The sequence below is a fragment of the Phaethon aethereus genome (assembly GCF_964289735.1).
Source record: "Phaethon aethereus genome assembly, chromosome: W".
In the NCBI taxonomy this organism is placed as follows: Eukaryota; Metazoa; Chordata; class Aves; order Phaethontiformes; family Phaethontidae; genus Phaethon; species Phaethon aethereus.
In genome coordinates this window covers 3,047,558-3,070,614 of record NC_138581.1, presented here as the reverse complement: position 1 = coordinate 3,070,614, position 23,057 = coordinate 3,047,558, and the positions used below count along the sequence as shown (strand labels likewise).

The following is a 23,057-nucleotide window of genomic DNA, read 5'->3' as shown; positions in this document are numbered from 1 at the left end:
CTTTGTGCATCTGTGGGAGCCCAGAGCACGGAGGTGTCTGACCACCAGTAGAAGGTCATCATTGTGAGAGTTGCGTTGAACACTCAGGCTATATTTTTGGTGCATGTGCAGAAGTAGCGATGGTGCTACTTAGAACAGAGAAGGCAGGTCACAGAGGAAGTGAGGAGAAAAAAAATACAAGAATATGAGCAAAACCAGGGAAAACAGCAGGGGCAAATTGCAGGCAAACAGCGAGGAGTACCAGAAACACACTCTTTGCAGAAAGGGATGTCTTGCAAAGCCAGAGCAGAAGATTCAGTGTATGAAAGCTCCTGGGGATGGCAACCGGAGCACCTTTGAGAGCAGGGAATGGTGAGGGTGGTGGAGCAAGGTCAGCCCGTTGCAACGAACATGAGGAATAGGGTGGCAGGGTGCCTTTCCCAGGGTCTTTGATGCCCTCATTCTGTTCTTGCTTTGTAGTCTGGCCTGGGTAATTTTTTAAGAGAAACCCCCCATGGGCAGGTAATGAAGGCATTTCCAGGAAGACTTGGGCCAGTGGAAATTCACTCAGTCAGTTAGTTGTCTGAGCTCCTTGGCTTTCATTTCCTACCCAACATGTGCTTTTCCAGCAGCCAAAAAGTTACTGAAATGTGTTTGGCAGCTTGGTATGTTCCGCTTGCAGAAGTGGGTGGAGAGCGGCCAAGTAAGCTGTACAAGGTTGGGGTTCCTCAGCTGCTGGCAAGGCTTCTGCTGCTGTGGGGACCACAGTTTGACCTCAGGCATGACACGCTCTGATTAAGACAAAGCAACGATTGCAGGCTGAGCATATTGGTTTGCTGGTTATTTTAAATTATTCTTGCATAAAGTCACGCTGAATTGGAAAGTCAGAATCCCAGAAGAAAAACATCCGAGCTGCAGACTCCTGCCTGGGAATTGAACCCTGTTTCCCCTGAGGTATGCCTTATGTAATGCTGGAGCTGTTGATTCTCACTTAGCCAAAACTCACGCTCAGGAGAAGATGCAGCCGGTGCCACCACCGTGGCTGCATGTCCTTTCTCTGCAGGAGAAGGCTGCCCGGCCCTGGCTGATGAGCACCCTCCATCCCGCCTTCGTGCGCGCACGCGCAGCGGCGCCGCAGCAGGGTGTCCTCCCTCACAGGCGGTGCGTGGGGCCCCACGGGGTCTCAGCACCCGGCTCCCAGGCGTTCAGCGCTTGTCGACTGCGACAGGTTATCCCAAAACAGCCCAAGAGCTCCTCAACGTTGATTTACCCTCATAGACCCAGCTCACTTGCTGCCTGACGGCGACTGGGAGTGCTCAATCCTCTTGTCTTAACATTTCACCCCAAATTATGGATTTTCTGGGCTACATCCTGCATATTCAGTGCTGTATTTAGGCTGCTGTTCAGCCACCCCTAAAGTTTAATATAGCACTGTATATATAAAATTTAATTTTAGCTGTATCCTCAGCCCTGCTACTTCTTGCTTCGGAAGCATTGGTGCCGATCCGCAGCTGCGGGCTCTTCCCAGGTCTCGCTGGCTTGTGTGGTCCAAGCCTACGGTTTTGCTTTCTGATTCTCTCCTCTTTAGATTTTTTTTTTTTCCCCTCAAATCACAGAATCTTTGGGTTGAACGGGACCTTTTGGGACACTCCCGTCTTCCTCGTTCAAATCAATTCTCTGTCCCAGGAGAATTGTCTGGGTGGATTTCTTGAACCTTGGAATTCGCGCAGGCTGGTAGAACAGCCGGAAAAATCCAGCCGCGGTGGCTTGAGGGTCTTCGGGGGGAGCTGAGGACACCCCACGGCGGGGAGCGGAGGGGAGGGCGGTGGAAGCAGAGGGGTGCTGCGGGAGCGAAGGAGAACGAGGGGGGGGGGAAGGAGAGAAGTGCCGGGCAGGGGCGCGGTTCCCCCAACGGCCCCCAGAGGGCGCCCCCGCTCCCCTGCGGGGCGCTGCAGCGGCGGCCCCGGCCCGGCCTCCCCCGGCGCCCCGGCCCGGCCCGGCCCGGCCTCCCCCGGCGCCCCCGCCCGGCCCGGCCCGGCCTCCTCGCCCGGCCCGGCCCCCGCGGCGCCGCCCCCGTGGCCGCGGCGCTGCAGGTCCGGGCTGCCAGGCTGCGGGGCGGCAGCGGCCCTTCCCCCGGCGGCTGCCTGCGGCGCTGCCCCGCTCCGGCTTTTCCTTCGCGCGCACCGGGGCTTGCTTTTCCCCTAATGTTTTTATTTTTAGATCTATTTTAAATTTGCACGGCGCTGGACATGGAGCCGCCGCGACTCTTTTGACGCACGCCGGACGGCTTTTTTGGCTTCCCTCCCCCCCCCCCCCCTTCCCTCTGTATGGTTTTCCAGCGGTGGGAGGACCCTTCCCCATCCTTCCCCGTCTCCTTGAGTTAGTTCCCTACACGCTCGGGAGCCCCGGAGCCTCCTGGACTGAATGCAACTTTTTTTCCTCCCTCCGCACCCCTTCCCCCTTTGCTGATCCCTGTCAGCAGGGACCGAAAAAAAAAAAAAAAAGCAGCCCCGGCGAAGAGGAGGAGGAAGGGGCTGTGCGTGCATGTGTGGTTGCTGCTGGTGCTCAGGACCCGAATCTGTAGGTGTGTGTTGAAATATGGAGAATAGTCTTGGATGTGTTTGGGTACCAAAGCTGGCTTTTCTGCTCTTCGGGTTTTCTCTGGCGAGCCTGCATCCTCCAGCCTCCGGTAAGTCAGCTCTGCCTCTTTTCTCTTTGCGCTCCGGGGCGATTTTTCTCCGCATCCCAAAGCAATGTGCCCGTTTCTCTTCTGCTAATGGACTTTTCTCGCCCTCCGCAAGCACGATTTGGGGTTGTGTGGTTATTCTTTTTTTGGGGGGTTGTTGTTGTCGTTCGCTAGTGTGAGCTTTCCCATCACTTCCCGCAAATGGGAAAGGGGGAACCGGGGTTAGAAGCGCCTTGCGCAGCCTTGGAGAGAAAGGGCAGCCCTGGAAAGAGGAAAATCCATGGAAAAGAAAGGAGAAATGTGGCAGGAGGTGGCATAATAGGTGTGTGTGCCGTGGCGGTGGTAGGGTTAGTTCCCCTTCTCTTTTGCACCTGATCCCGCTTGCGACTGGGTACCTTCGCCTGTAGCCGTTCGGGTCTGTGTGCTGAAACCAAGGGAAGGGGTTGCCTGTACCGGGGAAGGGAATAAAAGCAGCGGAGGAGTTAGCAAGGCAGAAAACGCAGTTATCTGCAAAGCATCTTCCAACTCTGTTAGGCTGCGATTCTTTGGGGCTGCACCTCTCTCGCCGCACTTGGCAGGCACGTTTTCTAATTAAAGATGGTAAAGGCGGTTGTGTGTGGCACCGCGGTAGGGAAGGAACGCAGGGAACTGAGAGGCGATGCTCCCGGGCTACTGGTGCGGGAGGTGGAGGAGGGCTCGGCGGCACGGAGATTCGAAAAGAAAGAAAAGAGAAATGGGAGCGTGAGCCAAGAAGTGTTAGGAACTAAGAAAGTGCAGCTTTGATTTGCGGGAGGCTGCGGGTGTGAGTGCATGGTGGAGGGAGATGCGTGCAGGAGAATATTATCCTCCAGCGCTCGTTTAATTTTCCCTAAAAGAAAACGAAGAACACTTCTGTAGGAGAAACCTGGGGACGGGGGGAGTCTGGAAAACACAAAAAAGGATCCGAGCACACATCTGTGCACGCTGGTTTCGCCGCGGCGACAGAGGAACAATGGGAACCAACTCCCCGCACCGCGCACGCCGGCGCTGAAGCCGGTTTTTGTGACGGGGAAGGTGCCGCATGCGAAGCCGTTTGCGAAAAGACCCTCAGCGTCTCCTGGCAAAGCGCAGGTGATGGAGGCAAACGGCAATCGCCCGCGGAGGCGGCGCTTCCTTTACACAACCGGCCGTACCTTCGGCTCGTCCGGGTTTTGGGGAGTTAGCGAGTAAACTGGAAGGTGTTTCCCTGCCAAACCAGGAGGTTTCTTTTGCGTGCGCCCGCGTGCGTGCGTGTCCCCAGCATTGTCCTCTGCGGTTCCTCGCGTGGAAGGTGGGACGCGGGCAGCCGGAGCAGGGTAACGAATAGCTGTCTCTCTTGCCTTTCCAGCTTAAAGGCTGGGAGATGGGAGACATGGCAGTGATCCTCCTTCGTGAAAGATGATTGACTTGCAGGCTCCTTTGCTGCCAAAGGAGGGGATGGAGCGAGAGCCTCTGTGTGTGAGTGCCTGAGGAACGAAGGAAGCCGGCTGCTGTGTCAGGGGCCAGACATGCTACAAACCCACTGCTCCCACGGCGCGGTGCGGGCGTCAGTATTGTTTTGTGGTCCGTGGAAGAAACAGCCTGTTTTCCAGCTGCACATATGGGTTGCATTTCACACCCCGTCTATGATACACAGGTGTTTATTGCACTGATTTTGAAGGTGGCATCTCTGCGCTGCACCCAGTTCCTTACGCTGCGCTTCACAAGCTGTAAATGGGCAAAGTTTTCCCAGCGTGGCAGCCTTGGGGACTGTCATGAGTTTGCACTTTCCTGAGCACCCCTGTTGCCATCCCAAGTCAGCCAATAAAACTGAATAAAGCAGATCTTGCCCCTCTTGGGCAAGTCTGTGGCCTCTGCTCGCTGGCCATGACGTTTCCACTCCACGCGCGAGCTGGCACGCTGTGGGCAGGAGGTGCGGGCGGCGCGCTGTGCCTGGCACGGTCCCTGCACAGCAGGGCATGGGCAGGCATCAAGTGCTGCTAACAAAGGGCTCCCCGAGATGCTACACAACGGCACCGGCTCCTCTCTTGCTCCCTGCCCAAAGCCCAGAGCTGCCGTGGGTGTGCTCAAAACTTTGGTACCGACGGGCAGCGGCACGTCCCCGCGTGGGCAGGGACACGCCGCTTCTGCGCCAGAGTCCAGTCCTGTGCCTGTCGTTTGCCATTGTGTGTGAGAGGCAAAATATTTTGGGGGATGAGACAAGAAGCAAAGCACAACATTGGACTTTTTCTGGTTAAAAATGTGTCTATGTGGATGGAAGAACAGATGACGGGCATTTTGGAAAGAGACCATGGAAGATGTGTTCCTGATAAAGGCAGACATAAATGATGTAGTGTTTGATCATTATGGTGCTGTGTGGTTTGTTTCATGTATGTATTAAAGTAACCATAAAATACCTTCCTTTTTTTTTAATCTGTAGGTGGGAATTTAACTCAATCTTAGAGGTTTTTTTGTGAAGGGCTCCTGCATTTGGTGTCTTTGACTCCCACTAGATCTTGGTGAGAAATTCCGTGTTAGTGCAGCATGTCAGAGCCCAGCGATGTCTGGGTACTATGGCAATCACTTCTGTGAGTGGTGCAGTATAAATCACCAGTGACCTGTCACAGCATCCATTTCACATGCGCTGCAGTTGCCCTCTGTGTTACGAGGTTTGTGAGCCACCACAGGTATTATAGGAGCGGGTTAACCACCGTGCGCTCATGAGAGTATTTTTAAATGAAGAAATGAGCTTAGTTGAGGATGAGCAATTTACATTTCAGTATTCGTCGTCTTTCTATAGTTTCTTGAATATTTTTGTATCCAGCTTTTTTTGATTTATGTCTTTTTGTCCTCACTCCCCCCTTCTCCCGTATGGACACGAGACCAATGCTGGCTTCAAATACACAGTCAGGAATGTTTGTTTTCAATGGGATGATGCCAAGTGTAGTGATGTCCAGATTTCGTACTTGGTTCATTTATCCTGGACTGCTACTCCCTTGTCCTTCCCACTACAAAATGTAGTGTGAAAGGTCTGTTCCAGGGCCCAAGGCCTTGTATTTCTCTGTTTGTCTGAACCCGTCCTTGATTGCCTGTTTTACGCTGGGACAGTAAGATCTTTGGGGCAGGACTGTAAGGGCTTGACTCTGCAGATTCACAGCAGGATCATGGTTCACAGTGAGGGCTTCCAGGATCAAAATGATTAATAATTATCTGTGCTTCTCAAACTTAGAGAAGAAAACCTGTGGGACTGCTTGTTCCAGATGCAGCTTGCAGTCCAGGCAAGTTCTTCACATCACCCAACCAAGCTGAAGTTCAGAGCTAGTGCACTGACCTTGCTGTTAGCATTTCCCTGGAGCAGCCCGGGTGGAGATGGAGGAGCAAGTGCTGCCTTCTCCCAAACCACTCAGGCTTTCACTCCACTGCCAAGGAAGCAGAGCGCCTTGTTTTGCATCCCCGTGCTGTCTCACATTTTGACTGGCAAAAGACTGGTGCTGTACGTGGGCTGGATTTCCCAGTAGCCTGTTGTTAACACCATCCTGCAATAATCTGGGTTCTGCCTGAGCTCGGTCCCTGAAGCGTGTGTAGCATGTGATGCCTAGGTTGGCCTCTTCTAATGGGAGACTGCTGTCAATCCAGTGATCTGACAGCTAAAATAACTCTTTCAGAGTCATTCATCAGATGCTCAGCACTTGGATTTTCCACCAGATATCCTTTAGAGGGCCAGTATTCATTTTTTAAATGTTATTTTTATGAGATAAAATAATGCCACGAAATCGAATGTTTCCTATGTGCCTGCTTGCATGGCATATCCAGCTGCGAGGATAAAACTCTTCAGTGGGTTTGCACCTCCGTTCTTGGTGGAAAAGATTGTTGTAGAGACTTCAGCTAACATGCTAATGTGAGTGAGCTGTGAAAGAAGTTTGCCCTTTCCTGATATTTTAACATCTCACCAGACTAAAGCCCACTGGTTCCCTTCCGAGCCAGCCTAAGAGACAGCTTAGCTGTGCCGCTGCACAGGTGTAGGGACACGCAGACCCGAAGGCTACACACGAGCCTCAGGTTCTCGCCTCGGATTTGCTATCGCAAATCGCTCGATTGATGCAATTTACAGAAGTTAGTTGCTTTGTGTATTGAACGAAGTGGTTGTAAAAGAAGCTGATGCTCCAAGAGGGGACCACGTTTTCACATGCCTAATTTTCCCTTCTGCTGAAATGGAGATCTGTAACGGCATGAGTCAGCGCAGCCAGTCTCTTTGTTGTAATACAAATGGATGGAAATTTCTTAAAACGTTGGCCTTGCCTGAATAAAAAGTATACTGACAAATTCCACTGAGGCTTTCATGATTAATTAACTAAAGGCAAAAAAATTCACTTGCTCTGTTAAAATTATCCCTTGGGTGCAACACTGACCTAAATTTTTTATTTCCATTGGAATCCAAAGTAAACATGCTGGCCCTGTCCTCGTTTCCCTTACATCGCTCTTACGGCAGCCGTGGTGCCCCGGGCTGGACGGAGGTGCTCCTGCCCGGCAGCAAGAGCATCGGCTTGGGTGGCAGCACCCAAGTCTGCAGGGTGCAGAGCGGTCCCCACTCCTCTGGAAGGCATCCGCCACCCAGGTGCTGTTTGCTATTCCCAGAGTCTCTGAACACCCATTAATTTGACCAAGGGAATTCCTTTCTCCATGCTCGCCTGAAAATTCATCTGCCAAAAAATCAGTGCCACCAGGTTCCTCATCTGGACTGTGAGGTTGTGCTGCAGGCAGAGCTGAGCTCAGGTGGTTTGCAGAGAACTGGCTTCAGTACCGATGTTTATGCCATTTTGTGTCAGGCTCCCTGGAGAGTGTTTCTGATGTTCACTTTGAAGAATTTCTTCTCCTATGTGTTAAAGTGTTGCTGATTCTGGTCCTTGTGAAATAAATCTACTTCATGTGTCCGTTATCTATCTCCTCCTCCCCATCCCCTTCTATAAACTTCACGGTCTATTTTACCACTTCCGTTGAAAAGCAACAGCGGTCTCCTCTGCAAGATAAAAGATGCTTGATGTTTGGGAATCCTTTTTTAAGACAGGTGGGGAGCCTGGGGCATCTGAGATTTGCTCCTTTGGGTCTTCTGCAGAGACTCCTGTAAGGAAAACTATCAAACTGTGGAAAGCGATGACTGAAAGCAAAGTGTATCTCCTGATTTCTGACAGTAAATTCACTGTTAAAATAGAGTATATTATTTCTGAAAGGTAACACATCAGATAATTGTAAACCTAGCAGAATTGTTTCTTTCTGACAACATTTCTGAATTTCAGCTTTGATGTGAAGGGCTACAGCTAAATGGGGCTGATGACAGAACATCTCGCTTGAGAGTTTGAAGGTATCTGCACTAGAAAGAAAACTGAATTCTCAGAGAGGCACGACAAACGCACAGTTAAATGTCTCAATTTCTGTCTTGGTTGATGGCAGTCATTTGTCGATGGTAATGCCAACATGTGCTGTAATTTTATAAATGCTCTGAAGTATCAGAATACATTGAAAACTACTCTAAATTGCTGCCCAAAGTTTCAGCAAAATATTGGTTGTCAAACAGAGAAGTTGAAGGAATAGTATCTTCCTGGAAATTGTGTTACTGGCTGAAAAATGGGTATCTTCTCGCCCTGCGAAGTGGAGTTTAAAACAGGGACACTACTGATGTTTGGATGATTTTGTTTACTTTCATGGTGCTTTATGTACAATCGCTTCACTGGATTGATCATGTGCACCCAGCCCATGTCACACTCTCCTGGGCCGGAGGGCTCACAAGGCTCCTCCTCTCCCAGCTTGGAAACAGAAGGTGAACAACCACCAATGTTGTCGTTTCCAAAGTTTTGATACCAATTTCCATCTGTTTTGGGAAACAGCATCCTGATTAGCTGAGAAGTTTGACTCATTAAAACAGGTAGAGTCATTCTCTTCTGGGGTCTTACAACAAGAACAAAGGGTGACAAAAATGGATACAGTGTAAAATAAAGGTACTTGAAATTACACAGAAAAACTTCTGCTTTGTGCACATAGCTTCCTGGACAGTGAAACAACCCCAACCACCAACGCAGGTATTTATCAGAACATTTGGTTTAGTTGGAGAGGGTAGAGTAGCTGGACGCTTCCTGCAACACTGTGTTACGAAACGCAGAATTTATCCAAATCCCAGAGGTGGTGCTTGCACGACGTGGACGTACGGTGGGATGAGGATGTACCATGGGAGGTGAGGCTGCTCGTTGGGGAGTAGATGGAGAGCTTTATAAATTGCAAGGTTGTGACTCTTTTGAGAGGCTCTGTAGATTAGCTGAGCTAAGGTCAGCTCTTCAATCACCAGAAGTGCTCTGCAATGAATGACAGTCTCCTAGTTCGTATTTTTATCATTTATATATAATAATAGTTTCACAGCCTGGTGTCCACGTTCTGTATACCCTGTCAGTCAATGGAGGCTTCAGATGTTGTGCTGACAGGGACTGTGTTTTGTCCTGCACAGGTGAGGAGCTACATTTCTGTATTCCCAGGTTGCCTTTGCTTATTGCTTTTCTTTGTTCCCCTCAATATCATAGCTCTGTTCTTGCCTCCTAGTTCTGAAGTTTCTGTTTACTCCCACTGCATATCTTCCGCTGTCTTCACAATTGCCCGATGCTTGATCAAATCTCAGTGCAGCACTGCAGGTATGGACTGTTTTGGTAGAAGTAGCAGCATGGTTACTCTTGGATATGGGTAGTTTCTACAACGAAGGATTAAGAAAGTAGAGGGATTACAGCATTGTAAATTAGACTGAAGGTAACTATTATTTTACAGTTCTCTGCTTGCTCTCGGGTACACTGAGTAGAGAGAGATTGTCATAAAAAATAGGGGCACAAAGTTTGTACCCTCTGTCTGGCTGGTCACAGATGTGAGTCTCAAGGCAAAGCAACTAGGGAGAAGTCCTCACTGGAGTCCTCTGTATGATACACTTGTGCACGTGCTTGGGATCTTGTGGCCAGGATGGGAACAGATAATGTTTCCACTCGAAGAGGAATCCTTTGCTCATTTAGTCTGTTCTATTATAGTATGGACAATCCATATAACTTCGCCTTTTACCTTGCAGAGCCATGACGGGCTGGAGAACATACTTTCTCCCTTGGCATAGCTGACTGCATTCATTGGGTCGCTTTTTGCTTGCTTGTTTTTCCTTTGTTTCTCATTTGAATTTGCTTGGCTTTGGTTTCTTGCCACTGGTTCTTCCTGTGCCTTTCCCCACTAAATTAACAGTGAATTCTCACTGAGAAGGTATGAAGTACAGTGAAGACACATCTTCATATCCTTTCTGACCAGCTGAACAGATTGATCCTGGATGGATGCTCCGGTGCTGCCCTGAAGGCCCAGGCAGCCTGATCTGCCTGTGCTGCTGCCTGCGCAGCCAGAGCCTGCGCCTGTCCCTGGCACATCCCATGCCGATAGCTGTGCTGCGGGCCGGAGCAATCCCAGGGAGCCAGAGGTGGTTGCTGTTGGCACAGCTGAACACCGACCTCATAAATATTTTTTTTAGAGACTTAGTCCGGGTTCCTTGTCCCTTTTTCTTGGAGTGTATTTTGAGGAGGAACATAAAAGTGCCCAGTAGCCAAATCTGCTTCAGCAAATCTGAGAAATCTTGGTTCAAAAATTGTCTGAAGGCTCGTGCCTGTGTTAACAGTGTGACCCGCAGCTAAACTGGTGGGCATTTTTGCCTGGCTCTCAAGCGTTGAGAGCAGTAATTAGATGAAACGTGACAGCTCTGGACAAGGTCAATTGATATAATTGCATAAAGTGTTTCTTTCTAAAGGCAGGACTCCCCAAAGCGTTGCAATTAAAAGCTGAAGGTTGCTTCCCTAGGAGTGGAGTTGACTTATGACCAAGGAGTGGGCTACCTCGGGGCTGGCAGCAGGTGCCGAGCAGAGTTGGGTGTTTCATCCTTAGCCCACAGCTACCCAAAAGGGCTCATTCAGTGTGGAGTTCATGCATGGACCTCCTTCCCCAACTCTCTCTCGGACACTCTTCCCCTCACGAGCCAAAGACTAAAAAGTATTTTAAAAGCATTCTTTTGAGTTTCTATCCACAATATTCACTCCTTTTTCCCTCTTAGAAGCATCAGGGGAAGAAGGCAGTCATTGAAAAAGGCTCTGAGGGGCCTTTGTCCATATTTTCTTCCTTATTTTTTTCTTCTCTGCCTTCTGATGCTCATAAGAGGAAAAAAGCCCTTAAAACTTTCCCTCTACTTTTCCCTGGTGCTGAAGACATGCAACAGGCTGTGGATGTGGTAAGACCCAAATGCACCAGCCTGTTGACTGCTGGAGCAGCAGTATGTTTTCTTGCTCAGAGAGAGGGTTTTGTTGTCATTGTCTTGGTGGCAGACACTTGTGTTAGATCCCAGGGAAGGACCGATGCAACTTCTCTGTAGGACTGTAACTGGTAACTGTGGTTTTGGCTGGATTTTGTGCTGAACCACCTGCAGAATGGCCTGAGCAAGGACGATGGAGGAGGGTGGTCCAGCAGACGGGGGTGTGTATTTCAGGAGATGGCTGTAGGTGGCATTTCATGTGTATATACATATTTCATACACTTGCAGTCATGTGGGTTTTTGCCCATATTAATCAAATACTGTAAATCTCATACTCATTTTCCAAATGTCATGGTGCTTGTGTTTCTCTCATCCAAAATGAAAATCCTTTTCCCTAGTTAGTCCCTCCTTTATTCTATTATAGATGCTGCTGACTGTGCTATTGGTGTGACTGGTTTTCCCAATACCCTAAATGTTGTTTGTAAATTTGGCAAGAAGGCCCACGATCCCCCATTCTGCTTTGGAAGGAAGCTTCCTACATGGTTTTCTGCTTAGAAGATTGAAAAGGTTTAGATGAATTATTGAAGAGGAGTCTGTCATACATATAAAAGTAGTTGATGGTCTTAGATTTAGACTTCGCTGTGGAAAAGGACATTGGGATTTTTATGTATCCGTTTATGGGGGCTCCAGACCTTGTTATTTGCCCTGGACGCAATGAATACTGTGTCCTCCTGTGTGAGGAACAGCATGAAGCGAGTTAAAAAATTAACTGCATCTGGCAGCTCTTGGTTTGCTGTTTGTGATTGAGAAGTTGCAAAACGGAGAGGGTTTCATAGTGCTGGATAGTATCAGAATGGCTTTTCTTAGCATCCACAGAGCTTTATAAATGTAGAAATTTTCTGTGCCTGTGACAGAGACACCAAAAGGGGCTCATAGCTCGCATGGTCCAAGTGTTGATAGGGCATTTAGCAAACCAGCAGTGTAAGGATCACTTAGAAGGTATCAATGCGTAAGATTTTAAAGTGCTATAGGACTGAGGGTGTTGTACATGCAATGCTTTTTGAAAAAATTGTGGGATTTTATGTTTTTATATTTCCAACTGGCTGTTTTTGACATTAAAAGTAAGGGGATACTCAGTTTGTGGAAATTAAAACAACTGTGTGCTTTGGAATAGCAGGTGTGTGTTATAAGAAATATATTCAGTTCTGGCAGAGACTATTACACATGGCAGCTTGCTGTGATCTCCCTCTCACACAAGTGTTATTTATTCTTTGTTTTCATTAATCTGAAATAAAGGTCATCTGGATGAAAGATTCAGGAGAAAACTGGATAAACAGCTGTATTTCCATACTGCCCACACAATTCTCTAAGCCCACAGTAATGGAGAATGAATCAGGGTTTTTTTTAATCCATCAAATTTTAATGATTTAAACAATTATAGAAAGAGAGAGAAAGGTGATTTCAATACATTAGGCCAGATTCTCAACCTGAATAAATCTTCACTGACTTCTATGGAGACATATTCACATCAACAAAATCCTCCTAACACAATTTGTTGTCGATCATTTGCATTCCTTATGTGCTCACACAGACACTGATTCTCTGCAAGCAAATAGCTTTGCTATAGCAGGTGTATTGATATTAAAAGGGTTGTTAACATCTCTCCAGAGGGGGATATTCTGTTACCAGTAACTCTATCAAGCTTTTCCATCTGTGTAGGGAATTTGTCAGAAGCTGGTGTTATGTTATTAAAAGTATTAGTTATCTCTTGATTTGTGTCTAATTGAATTACATCATTAATAGAACTCAATTACAATCAATGGAAAATGATATCACCGCAAGGACAGTGGCCACTCGAGGTTGTGAGTAATGCTTTGTGCTCAACCAACCAGTCACAAATGGGGCAGCGCCATGACTTTCTTAATGAGCAAATTTTCCGATCCCGACCGAGGGGAGGTTTCCTACTTAAATGGGCATGCTGGCTTGGAGCCACCCCAATCCCTTGGCACCGTCGCTTCATTGCAAATTGTTTTTTTGTGAATCAAGTATGAAATGGTTTTAATCTCAAACATGCCTTAAAATTATACTCTGGCTTGCTTCCCTTCCCCCCCCCACCCTGCCCCCCCAATGCTCCTTACAGAAGATTAATCGGTCTTCATCACAAATGCTTGAAGTACTGTGGAGCGAGGCCATCAACGGAGAGTCGCAGGGTGCATCCCTGTGTGTGCCGATTCTGGGCTGTTGGTGTTGTGTTGTTACTCTTCCTTTTCATGCAAGAGCTTGCAGAACATCCCAGGAATGATAAATGCATCCGTCAATAACTACAAAACTAGCTAGCTTTCCACAGGCACCAAACCCATGAGACTCGGGAGAGCAAGCTCAAATCCAAACAGAGAGAAACCAGAGCAGAGTCCGAAGTGGAAGTATCAGAGCAGTGGATTTCGAGGTTTTTGCTGAGTCTGCATAAATCGGGTGTAGACTCTTGCTTGGTTGTTCAGTTTGCTGCCCACCAGAGATGGACACCAACTACTGCTCGTGGCAGTGAGACCTTTGGCTGCAGCAGAAGTGCAAAAGAAAGATACTGCAGCGACAATACAGAACAAACAAGATTATCCATCACCTGTGAGACTCAGAGCTATACAGCCAGGAGTATGTTATAGCAGAACCCTGGGCTGTATTGTATCATTAATTTTTTTTAAAGTAATACTCTTGACAGGTTTTAATGGGAAATTCCACTTACAAATCAATGGTGTGATTCAGTTCTGTATTTATTAACACATTCCTCAGATTGCAGATGAGTGAAACTACCTGAGTACAATTCAAAAGGCTCTTAAATGTGAAGCGTGATAGTATTGGAGTATCCAATAATTTATATTGCCAGACTCTGTCTCAGTAAATGAGACCTGTCTCTGTGCATTAATATGCCAAATACCTGATAGCAATAACTATTTCATTAGTTCTGATTGCTCCTGACATCTCCTACATCGCCAGGAGTTTTCCTGCATCACCCTTTGCTGGGCTCCAGGCTTTACCACAAAATGCTCTCTTCCCGTATGGTAGGTAAATGGGTTGTGTCAGAAATAAGTAAACCTTTATACAAGGTCAGTCTGGGTCATTGCATGACTAAAAAAACATCCAAAAATGCAGCCAGACCCTCCTGGCGCTGGGGTTAACTTTTTCTGTTTTTTCACAGTCAGCTAAATGAATGCTGATGCAGCGGTTTCTGTCCCAAGTGCTTCTCCTTGGTTGAGCTATAGAGCTCAAGGTCCCGTGGTCCTTCCCACAAGTAAGGCTGATGCTGAGGCCAGTCCCCTTTGAGGTAGAGTTTTTCTCTAATTTTCTATTAGGTTTTCAGTCATACCGGTTCCAAAATCTCATTTTCCCAAACTGCTCTGGGACGCTGCCGCAGCCTTGTAGGTGTCCCTTGCCGCCTGTCCACGAAGTTAAATGAGGATGGGGAGGTGCTTATCTCAGTTAAGGCTAACCACCTGCAAAGACCTGTGAAGGATGGTAAAATGCTTTGAGATTCCTGTAGTAAAATGGTATGACACAACTGTAATGTACGGCTGTCATAAAATGCTGATCATCCTAACGCTAGCAAGCTCCACATGAGACTAGAATTACCTTGACAATAAATTAGATTTTAAAAGGTAATTTGGTGAATGTATGATGGAAATTTGGCCTCTAGGTATAGAATCTGTCAGCAACTTACCTGAATTTGTTTCTCTCTTTTTTTTTTTTTTTAAGAACATTTCTTGATGGCATATATGTTACTCTGTAATATGAAAAAGTGAGCAGCTAACAGTTTCCAAAATCTGTCCCTAGGCCTGCCTGGCTCCTGGGAGGAAGTTGGTCTTTTAAAATTATAAGCTGCAAACATTTTCCCAAAAATCTTTGGCAGATGCCTCCCAAAACTATGACTGAAAAAACCATAGTCCTTCTTTGTGGTCATTAGTTAGTGTTAAAACGGTACATGCTGAAGGCCTTCCCTTACACCTCCATTACTACATGAAATACATTCTGGGCATCCACAGCCCTAATAAGCTGAAGAGGGGATGAAAAATCCCCTTCTGCGTTCCTCTGAGCCGCAACAGGTGACTTCTTGGCCTTGCTCATAATGTCATTTTTCTGCTCATTAATGGCCTTCCTGAGCAGACGCATGGCATCCTCGCACAAAATAAAAATGGCAAGTCAACAGGCAAATAACAAAACTGGGGGCAAGTATTATCAGCTATTGCTTCACGGTTTGTACTTCGGGAATAACCGTAACGTTTCCAACCCGCGACTTAATTGTCAGTTATCTGGGCTAGAAGGGCTACAGCTAATGAACACATCCTGTCCTCTGATCCTACTTTCTTGCAAATCCTGCTTTGTTTTGTTTTTTTTTTTGTCCTGCGGTAGTTTTGTTCATCATGACAGAAAGTCGATTTAAGCTTAGGAGGAGAGGGGAGTGGGACAATACAGCAGGCGACAGCGCTGCGCTCAACGTGTGCTGCAAAGCCTGGTGGAGGCTGGACTCTGGATCCAGCCCAGCAGCTCTAAATGCTAGAACGGCTTTTTGGGTCTTGTAGCATTGGGCTTTAGTTTGGGGAATATCCTTAAATACATAACAAATCTGCATCTGATATCTAGGGGAGAAAACTCCTTAAATGATAACAAGAGAGGCAGGCTGGAGGAAGGGGCGTTGCAGTCCTGTGAGCATCAGCTCTTGCGGGTGCCTAGCTGCCATCTTCTGCTTGGGCACCTGCAGTTAGAACAGCTGCCAGATTTGGGATTAGAAGGGAATTTTCCCCTTATGGCCAGATTGCCAGCGACTTTTTTTCCCTCCTTTCCCATAGAGTGGGGTCTGCTAGGCTTCCTATCATCTTGTGTGCCATTCAGGGACATCAGTATCCCCACGTCTCCTCTGGTGGTTACAGTTTCTGCTCTGTAAGGAGGTCTTAAGAAGGGTGCCTGCAAGTATTTTGGGGGTTCATGGCATGCGGTGAAGCTCTGTGGACCTTTCTGCAGTAGGTGTCAGTTGCATAGCTCTTCTGTGGAGTCGGCTTGATGATCCTGGTTCTTCCTTCCTATTCAAAGCCCCATGTGGGATCATTGCTTCTACATGTTTGGTCGAATTGGAGCCCTGCCTGCTGGGACCTCCCGGCTGTGAGTGATATCCAGTGGGAAATAATCTCTTTTAACTTCACGTTCCTGGAAGCTTGTCGTTTAAGGCACAGTAACGTATGTTAATCTGTGGAGAAAAAGTCACCTCCAGGTGGTGAATCATCTGACCTGCCTTGATGTGTATCTCGGGATAATGGTAACTTTCACAAGGTACCTACTTTATTCCTCCATAATTGAAATTCATTTCTATGACTGTATAGCATTAAGAAAACCTTAACATCAGTATTAAAAAAGACACTGACTTTTTCAGCCTCGTGCAAATGATTTCTAATGTGGGCTTGGTATTGATTTAACAAAGTGACCTTTGTGGCATTTACCTAGAGCACAGAGCACGGGCAAGGGAGCAAACGGAGCCGCTGTAATTAGGGGCACTGCAGACAGCAAGGCTCTTTTATCAAAGCTTGCCTTGGAGCATCGGACGCCTCAAGCAAGAATCTGTAAGTGGAAGGAGAGGCAAGGAAATGCTTATTATCAGAGGGTTAGGGCAGATCCTCTTGAAACTTTGTTGTCTACTAGATCACGCTAAAGAAAAGGGGCTGAAAGTCAACAAACTCTCTGGTATGTTAGAAAAGAGCGAAAGGCAATTTTCTCTGCCAGTGTTTTCAAGGCGTTCCTGCAACACTGCTGAGGGTGACCTGGTCGCTTCAAGAAGGACACCCGCCTCATTGTAGGTAGTGAATCAGGAAATTGTCTTTTTTCTTTTCATGAAAGACTTTGTAAGTGTCCCATAATAAGAGATCATTTATTTATTTTATTCTTTTTGTAACAAATTACATGTAAAATAAACAGAAACATGCTTTTTGTCCAACTATACCAGGACACAACCCTCCTGCCAGCGTCTCAAGTTGAGACAAGTTCCTGCCAACCTTACCGCGGTAAGCAGTGTGTGTGGGGCATAACGAAGACAGTGCCTAATGATTAAAACATAAACAAGCAGATTTTCTCTTTTCTCTTCATCACTGAAAGGAAAAGTAATATTCGAGCAAGTCGTAGCTGTCGGTGCCTGTATCCTCGCGGTGCGTGCAGCCCTGGCTCCCACCCTGCCTCTCTCCAGCTGTTAGCAGCTGTCCCGGGTTGATGGGGATGGGTGGCAGTGGGTGGGCAGGGGGTAGAGCAAAGCCAGCGGAGGCACTCGGGGTCTTCGGCTGCTCCCAGCGCTGCAAGGTGGCCTCCCCCTGCAAGGAGCGCATTGCAGGCTGTTTCTCACGCTGGTAGCACGCAGCGCACTGATATTTAGTGTGTCAGGAAGCCAGTTGTTTCCATGACCTGGTGGAATAAATGTGGATGATGCTGCACTTAAGCAGATTTAAAAAAACCCAAAGAAACCTCCTTAGCCTACTGTGTAGGTAGGTACATAATTGTTGGCCATACGCTGAAGCTCCATGTCGCTCTTAAAGCAGCCTGTAATGATTCAGAAAATACTTGTTTTCTGGTAAGATCAAATGATGTACCAAAATACCTGTTCCTCTTCTGAGGATGATTCTGGCAGGGCAGATCGGCTCCACCGGCATTATCCAGGAATGACCGCTGAAATTCATGGAGCGATGCCTCAGGCACCTGATTAGACAAAATCCTGCTTTAATTCCCGGCGTTCGTCAGGGGCCCAACAGTTCCTTCCGAGTGTGTGGGCAGCATTGCCGTTGGATGACTTCTGTGGGTGCTGTGCACGCGTGGAGAAGGGGATACAATACGGTCCTAGGAATAGAGGTGGTTTAAATTCTGTATATGGCGAGTTCATATGTATGTATGTAGGTATGTTTGCGTGCGCATTGCTGTACTTGCACTTGTGGTTTTGTATCTCAGATATACCTGGCTGTATACGTATAGATACACATATGCATCTGCACCTATGTGCACATACTTGTATATAATGTACCTGCACCCACATGTCTCTACAGTGAGCGAGAAAACGCAAGTTCATGGTAGACTATAGTTAGAAAAGCAAACCAGCTTGCTAGAAGAACTGGAAGAAAAATTGCAAGTGTGCACTACTGTGTTAACTACATTTTTCCTTTAGTTTGTGATCTAACATTAAAAAAAAAAAAACAGGCTAGAAAGATTTGTCTTGAACTGAAGGTTTTAGTTATTATCCATGGGGTAAAATAGGCATAATATTATTTGGTCTTCTGAGAATCAGAAGTTCAGTGCCAGATTAAACACATCCTAGCAATCTTTTGCCCCTCTACACAGATGCTAATTTTGTAAACTGAAATAATAGTGTGCGTCAGAAGCTGTAGAGGTGACAATCTCCCTCCCCCCATAGAGAATTAGAAAATTTCACATAGTTTTGATCTATGGTGTAAATTATGCCTACAAAGTGATGCGCTACATCTTCATTAAAAGAGGAGACAGTAATCATGAGACCCTGTAGCGTGGTGGTACGGGGTTTTCTGTTGTTCTTTTGTTGCTGGATTGGGGGTTTTTGGAATTACAAACACTGAATATTGGTTTTGCACTGATGCAAAAATATGGCTTTGTGAGCTATGTACAAGCATACACAGATTTTCACTGAAAGATGTACCGCTTTATTACAGTATTGTATATTCATGTTCAATGCATGGATTCATTAAAAGTATTTTTTTAAGTAGAAATTTAATGTCTTCTCCTTTAAGTTATAATAACTAACAGTACCCAGGGACAGATTTTACAGGGATAAATCAGAAGTATGATTTCAGGCCAACTTTTGCCCCCCCGGGGTTTTCCATTTTCACTTCCAAACAGCAATAAATTATGCATTTTACATGCAATTAATGTGTTTTTAATGAACAATTAGAAAATTGCTGTGGGATGAAATTACTGTGAGGTAAACTTTGACTTTTAAAGGAAAAACTGCCCTCTGCGTTTATACACGTGCCAAACTTTTGCTGTACAAGTTTAATTGTCTTTGCAATCTCTTTCAATGTTTTTCCAGCACCTCTAAGTCTGGACCTCTCTAAAAGCCACTTCTTATGCGATAAGAAAAAAGCTATTGATGTTTTGAGGTTTCCCGTGTTGCACTTTGGGCACAGGCTGGAAGAAGTATCTCGGAAAAGCGGAATCTGTTGGCCTGACTTCCCTCCTGTTCCTGCAAATCATGGACACCTTAAGCCAAAGCGGTCGCACCCACGTAGAAATGCTGGGACAGGATCAGATGCACGAGGCATAAATTCTGCACCATGGTAAATCCCAGGTCACACCAATGATCTCAGCCTAGGCTTCGTTTGGGATTAGGATCAGGGCTTTAGGCTTGATAGATGCTTTCAGAGATTTCAGCTTCTGCCATAGATTTCTTCTATTTGATAGAATTTGTTTCCAACCAACTCTGTAGAAATCAGAATAATTTTCTCACACCCGTGTTTCATTAGATGATTGGCTTTATATGAGCACAGAAGGTAAATGTGGAGAGGGAAAGGAGAAACACTGATTTGTAATGCATTAAGCCTGAGCTTTACATACATAATTTGGCTCTTGTATTTTGTGATGGAAATGCCTGTCTCGCAAGGACGTTTGGTTGTAGACACTTGGAATTTTCCTGATCGAAATTGGTGATGGATGGGTTTAGTGAACAGGCTGGTTAATATTCAGGCTGGCAGTGGAATCACCGGAAGACAAAAATCTTTTCCTGTTACACCGTCCTGTAACTGTGAGGGTGGCAACACGGCTGCAGCCGAGCAGCACTCTTACTGCTTTTGGTTTGCACAACAGCGGGACCAAGTTTTCAAGCACTTAACATTCAGTTTGCACTTAAATTTCTTAAGTGGTTCAACAACCTGAAGGTCTGGTGCTTAAAAGGTGAAACAAAGACACCAAATCTCTCATGTTTGTGAACAAATTAAGCACCTGCTTAAATCCCATTCTGCACAACCCAAATCCTGCACAGGTATATAAGCTTAAGTAAACATCCCTTCAGAGCACACGAGCTGTAGGAGCGCCCGTGTGTGGTTAGCTGATCCGTGCCAGGGTTGGGGATGTCAGCTGCTATTCAGGCTTATGTTGCAGTACAGTAAAGTTTGCAGTGCTGTGTCTTCCCACTTCTTTGTAAGGATCTAAAGGGACTTTTTTATGCTGTAGAAGCTGGTGTGCTAGCCTGCCTTTCTACCAGATTTGGCTTTGAGTAATTAGAAGGGCAGAATAATGGATTCGTTATATTTCTATTTCTGGATTGCTCATTATTTTAAAGTGAAGTACTGTAAATGGGCAATCAATATCAGAGTAAAGGTACCTGACATCACCTTCTCTAACTGTGGATTCCTTTTTCTTTGTTTTGTCATTTTGTGAAGTCAAAGGACAGCAAAACTACAGTCAAATGTCTGCTGTGACCAAACCTCTAGGAAATATCCTCTCTTGGTGTGAAGGCCCCTTGATGTGTTGGGATCTTTCCAAGAATGATGAAAAGTCCTTTGTCAAATTTTCTTGAAAGACCTCAAGTAAGTGGAGACCACATTGCCCAGATGGGTTTCATCTTAACTGTTGAGCTCAGAGGCTCTTTTTTGATCAAATTTGACTGAGGGGTTAAAACTGCCAGGGAAATAGGGTGTTTCAGACCCATAGATGGTTATGCAGAGCCGCTCAAGGAGAGGCAGCAATGTCTGTAATGCTTCTGGGAAAACGGGAGGAAACTCAAAACTGAGACACCAAGCCAGGCTCCGAAACTTTGGCTGCTGCCAGATGTGTCTGTATTGGAGGAGACTGGGAACAGCATCATTCAGTGCAGTGCTCCTCTGTCCCGCTGAAGGGGATGTTTTAACGTAGTATCAGCCTCAGAACAGAGCTTGGCTTCCAGCTCTTGGTTGCCCTCTGCTTTGCAGAAGACCTGGATTTGGTTCCTGCTGTTGCTGGCCCACCACCAACACCAGCAATTTATTTAGTAATGAGACAAGTCAGACGTTTGTTGTGCAACTTGACAAAGTTATTCATGGTAACAGCAATATCCAGAAGCCATTTTTAACTCTTTTAAAAAACAGGACAACATGATCCTGTCCAGGGCCAGTTAGAGCACAGTAAAAAAATTCTGCCAGCTCTTGTTCTCTCTGAGAGCAATGATGTCTTCCTTCCCTCTCACATGGAGGATTTACTGAGGCCCCACTGGGCTGTTTGTGTTAGAAATTAAATTCAGTCAGACCTGGTTGATCCCTGTCTTGCTCAGCCGTATGCCTGGGTGAGCGGAAGCCCCACGCAGCAGACACAGTGAGGATGTGCCCCATGCAGGGCTGGACTCATGGAGCTGAAGAAGTGCCACGTTCACGCCGGTTTACATTAACTGGGCTGGACGGAAACGGAACAGTCTTCCCTGCTCAGTTACTGAATAAAGCAGGAGGGCTGCGGGTGTTTTGGTGTCAAGGGCTCTTTTCCATTCAGTGGCTTGGGCGCCTTGATGGCTTTTGCACTGTATGAAAAGCGGGACGTGTTGGGGCTCTGAAGGACAAAGCATGGTTGTTCTCACTGGTTCTTGCCCTAAACTGACTCTTCATGTTATTTATGTTCTTTTCTCCAGGGGAAAAAAAATAACAGTAAGAACAGCAAAGACTGAATAATAAACATAATCTCCATTTTCTGTAAAACACCTCTGCTTGCATATACCCTTCATTTCTTTTAAGGCCGAAAGCACTCGGACAGAAAAAACAACAGAAAAAGGAAGGGGCGATTTAGTCGGCCTCTATATGCCCTCATGGAACAGGTTTGCCAGCCCAAGTATTTTCCACCCTGTGGAGGTGGGCAGGAGGCAGCGGTTCTGCCTGGGCTCTGCCGCTCATTTTGCAGCAAGTGTTTCACTTGGTTCATCTTTCTTCAGCTCTGAAATTGTGTCGATCCTGTAGCATTTATCTGAGATAGTGTTAATTGGGCGGATCCCATATAATCTGTGGCAGCGGGTACCGGTGAAAGCTCTTCCAGAAAAACTTACTGGAGCAGTTATTTCTAAGTGAGTTGTTGCACAAGATGCTCAGAAGAAAGGGAAGGAATTGCATAAAGAAGAAAGTCAGAGAGAAACTGGAGAAGAGAGTTGGATGTGCAAATTAAATGCAACAGCAGTAATTTTTAACACGAAAGAACCAGTTTATAGGAAGCTAGTGAAGTGAGAAGTGAGGTGAAATGGTGAGAAACAAGGCAAATTGCAAAGCATGAAGACATTGCCTATGGAATGGAAATGTGTGGAGGGGCCAGGCAGGTTAGAGGAGCACTGCCTGAATGAGGAGGGCCACCCTTGTGTTCACATGGTGGAAATGGCTGTGAATACGCGTATGTCCATCGCATGCTGTGCACTTTGTGCAGAATAACCAGGGAACAGCTACGCGTGTTACACTGGAACTGTAACTCCTCTGTTCATTACACCCTTCTGTTTCCACTCATTAAAGCAGATATACATACACTTTCAGGTCAAATTCAAGGAAAACTTGTGAAGAGTTTCAGCTGGAAAAAAAACATTATCTGCATATTTCACTGTTGATTTTTTTTTTCCTTTTTCTGCAAAACTATCTTTGTCAACCTCATGTTTGCATTCGCTGACCCAAAAAGCAATTATTTGCACATCTGTACCAGTAGAGGTCAATGACAGAACCCTTCTCTCCACCACGCCACACATGCATGTGCACATATGTGAAGTCCATATAGCTCTAGATTTCCAAACATACATAACCCTTGTGTATTTCTTTTCTGCAGAATAAGTTGGGTTCTTAAGATGTGTGGGCTTTTCAGTACTTGAAAGTTGTATTTCAACTTTCTTCCTTGAAACTTTTCGTTTCAATTAGTTGGAGGTTTTTCTGGTTAACACCCAGCTGAAAACAAGTGCTTAAAGCTGTTTGTCACCTGTTTCAACGTCTGGTAATTGCAAATAGATTTAAAAGATTTTATGCAAATTTTGTTCTAAAAATTAATCATCCTCTGCAAGAAACCAAAACATGATGGTTTTTAAGAGACCTGTTTTGAATCTTCAACTGTATGCATGCTGGG

The 23,057-nt window shown here is 46.3% G+C and overlaps 1 protein-coding gene across 1 annotated transcript in view; it reads left to right on the top strand.

Moving 5' to 3' along the window:
- Positions 1-2,241: 2,241 nt before the first annotated feature.
- The window catches only part of LOC309415080 (netrin receptor DCC-like), a 593,773-nt gene continuing 572,957 nt past the window's right edge, over positions 2,242-23,057 (top strand). Inside the window, 1 exon segment of the mRNA XM_082012494.1 lies at positions 2,242-2,668. Within this exon segment, the coding sequence (XP_081868620.1) occupies positions 2,578-2,668 (91 nt within the window). The 5' untranslated portion in view covers positions 2,242-2,577.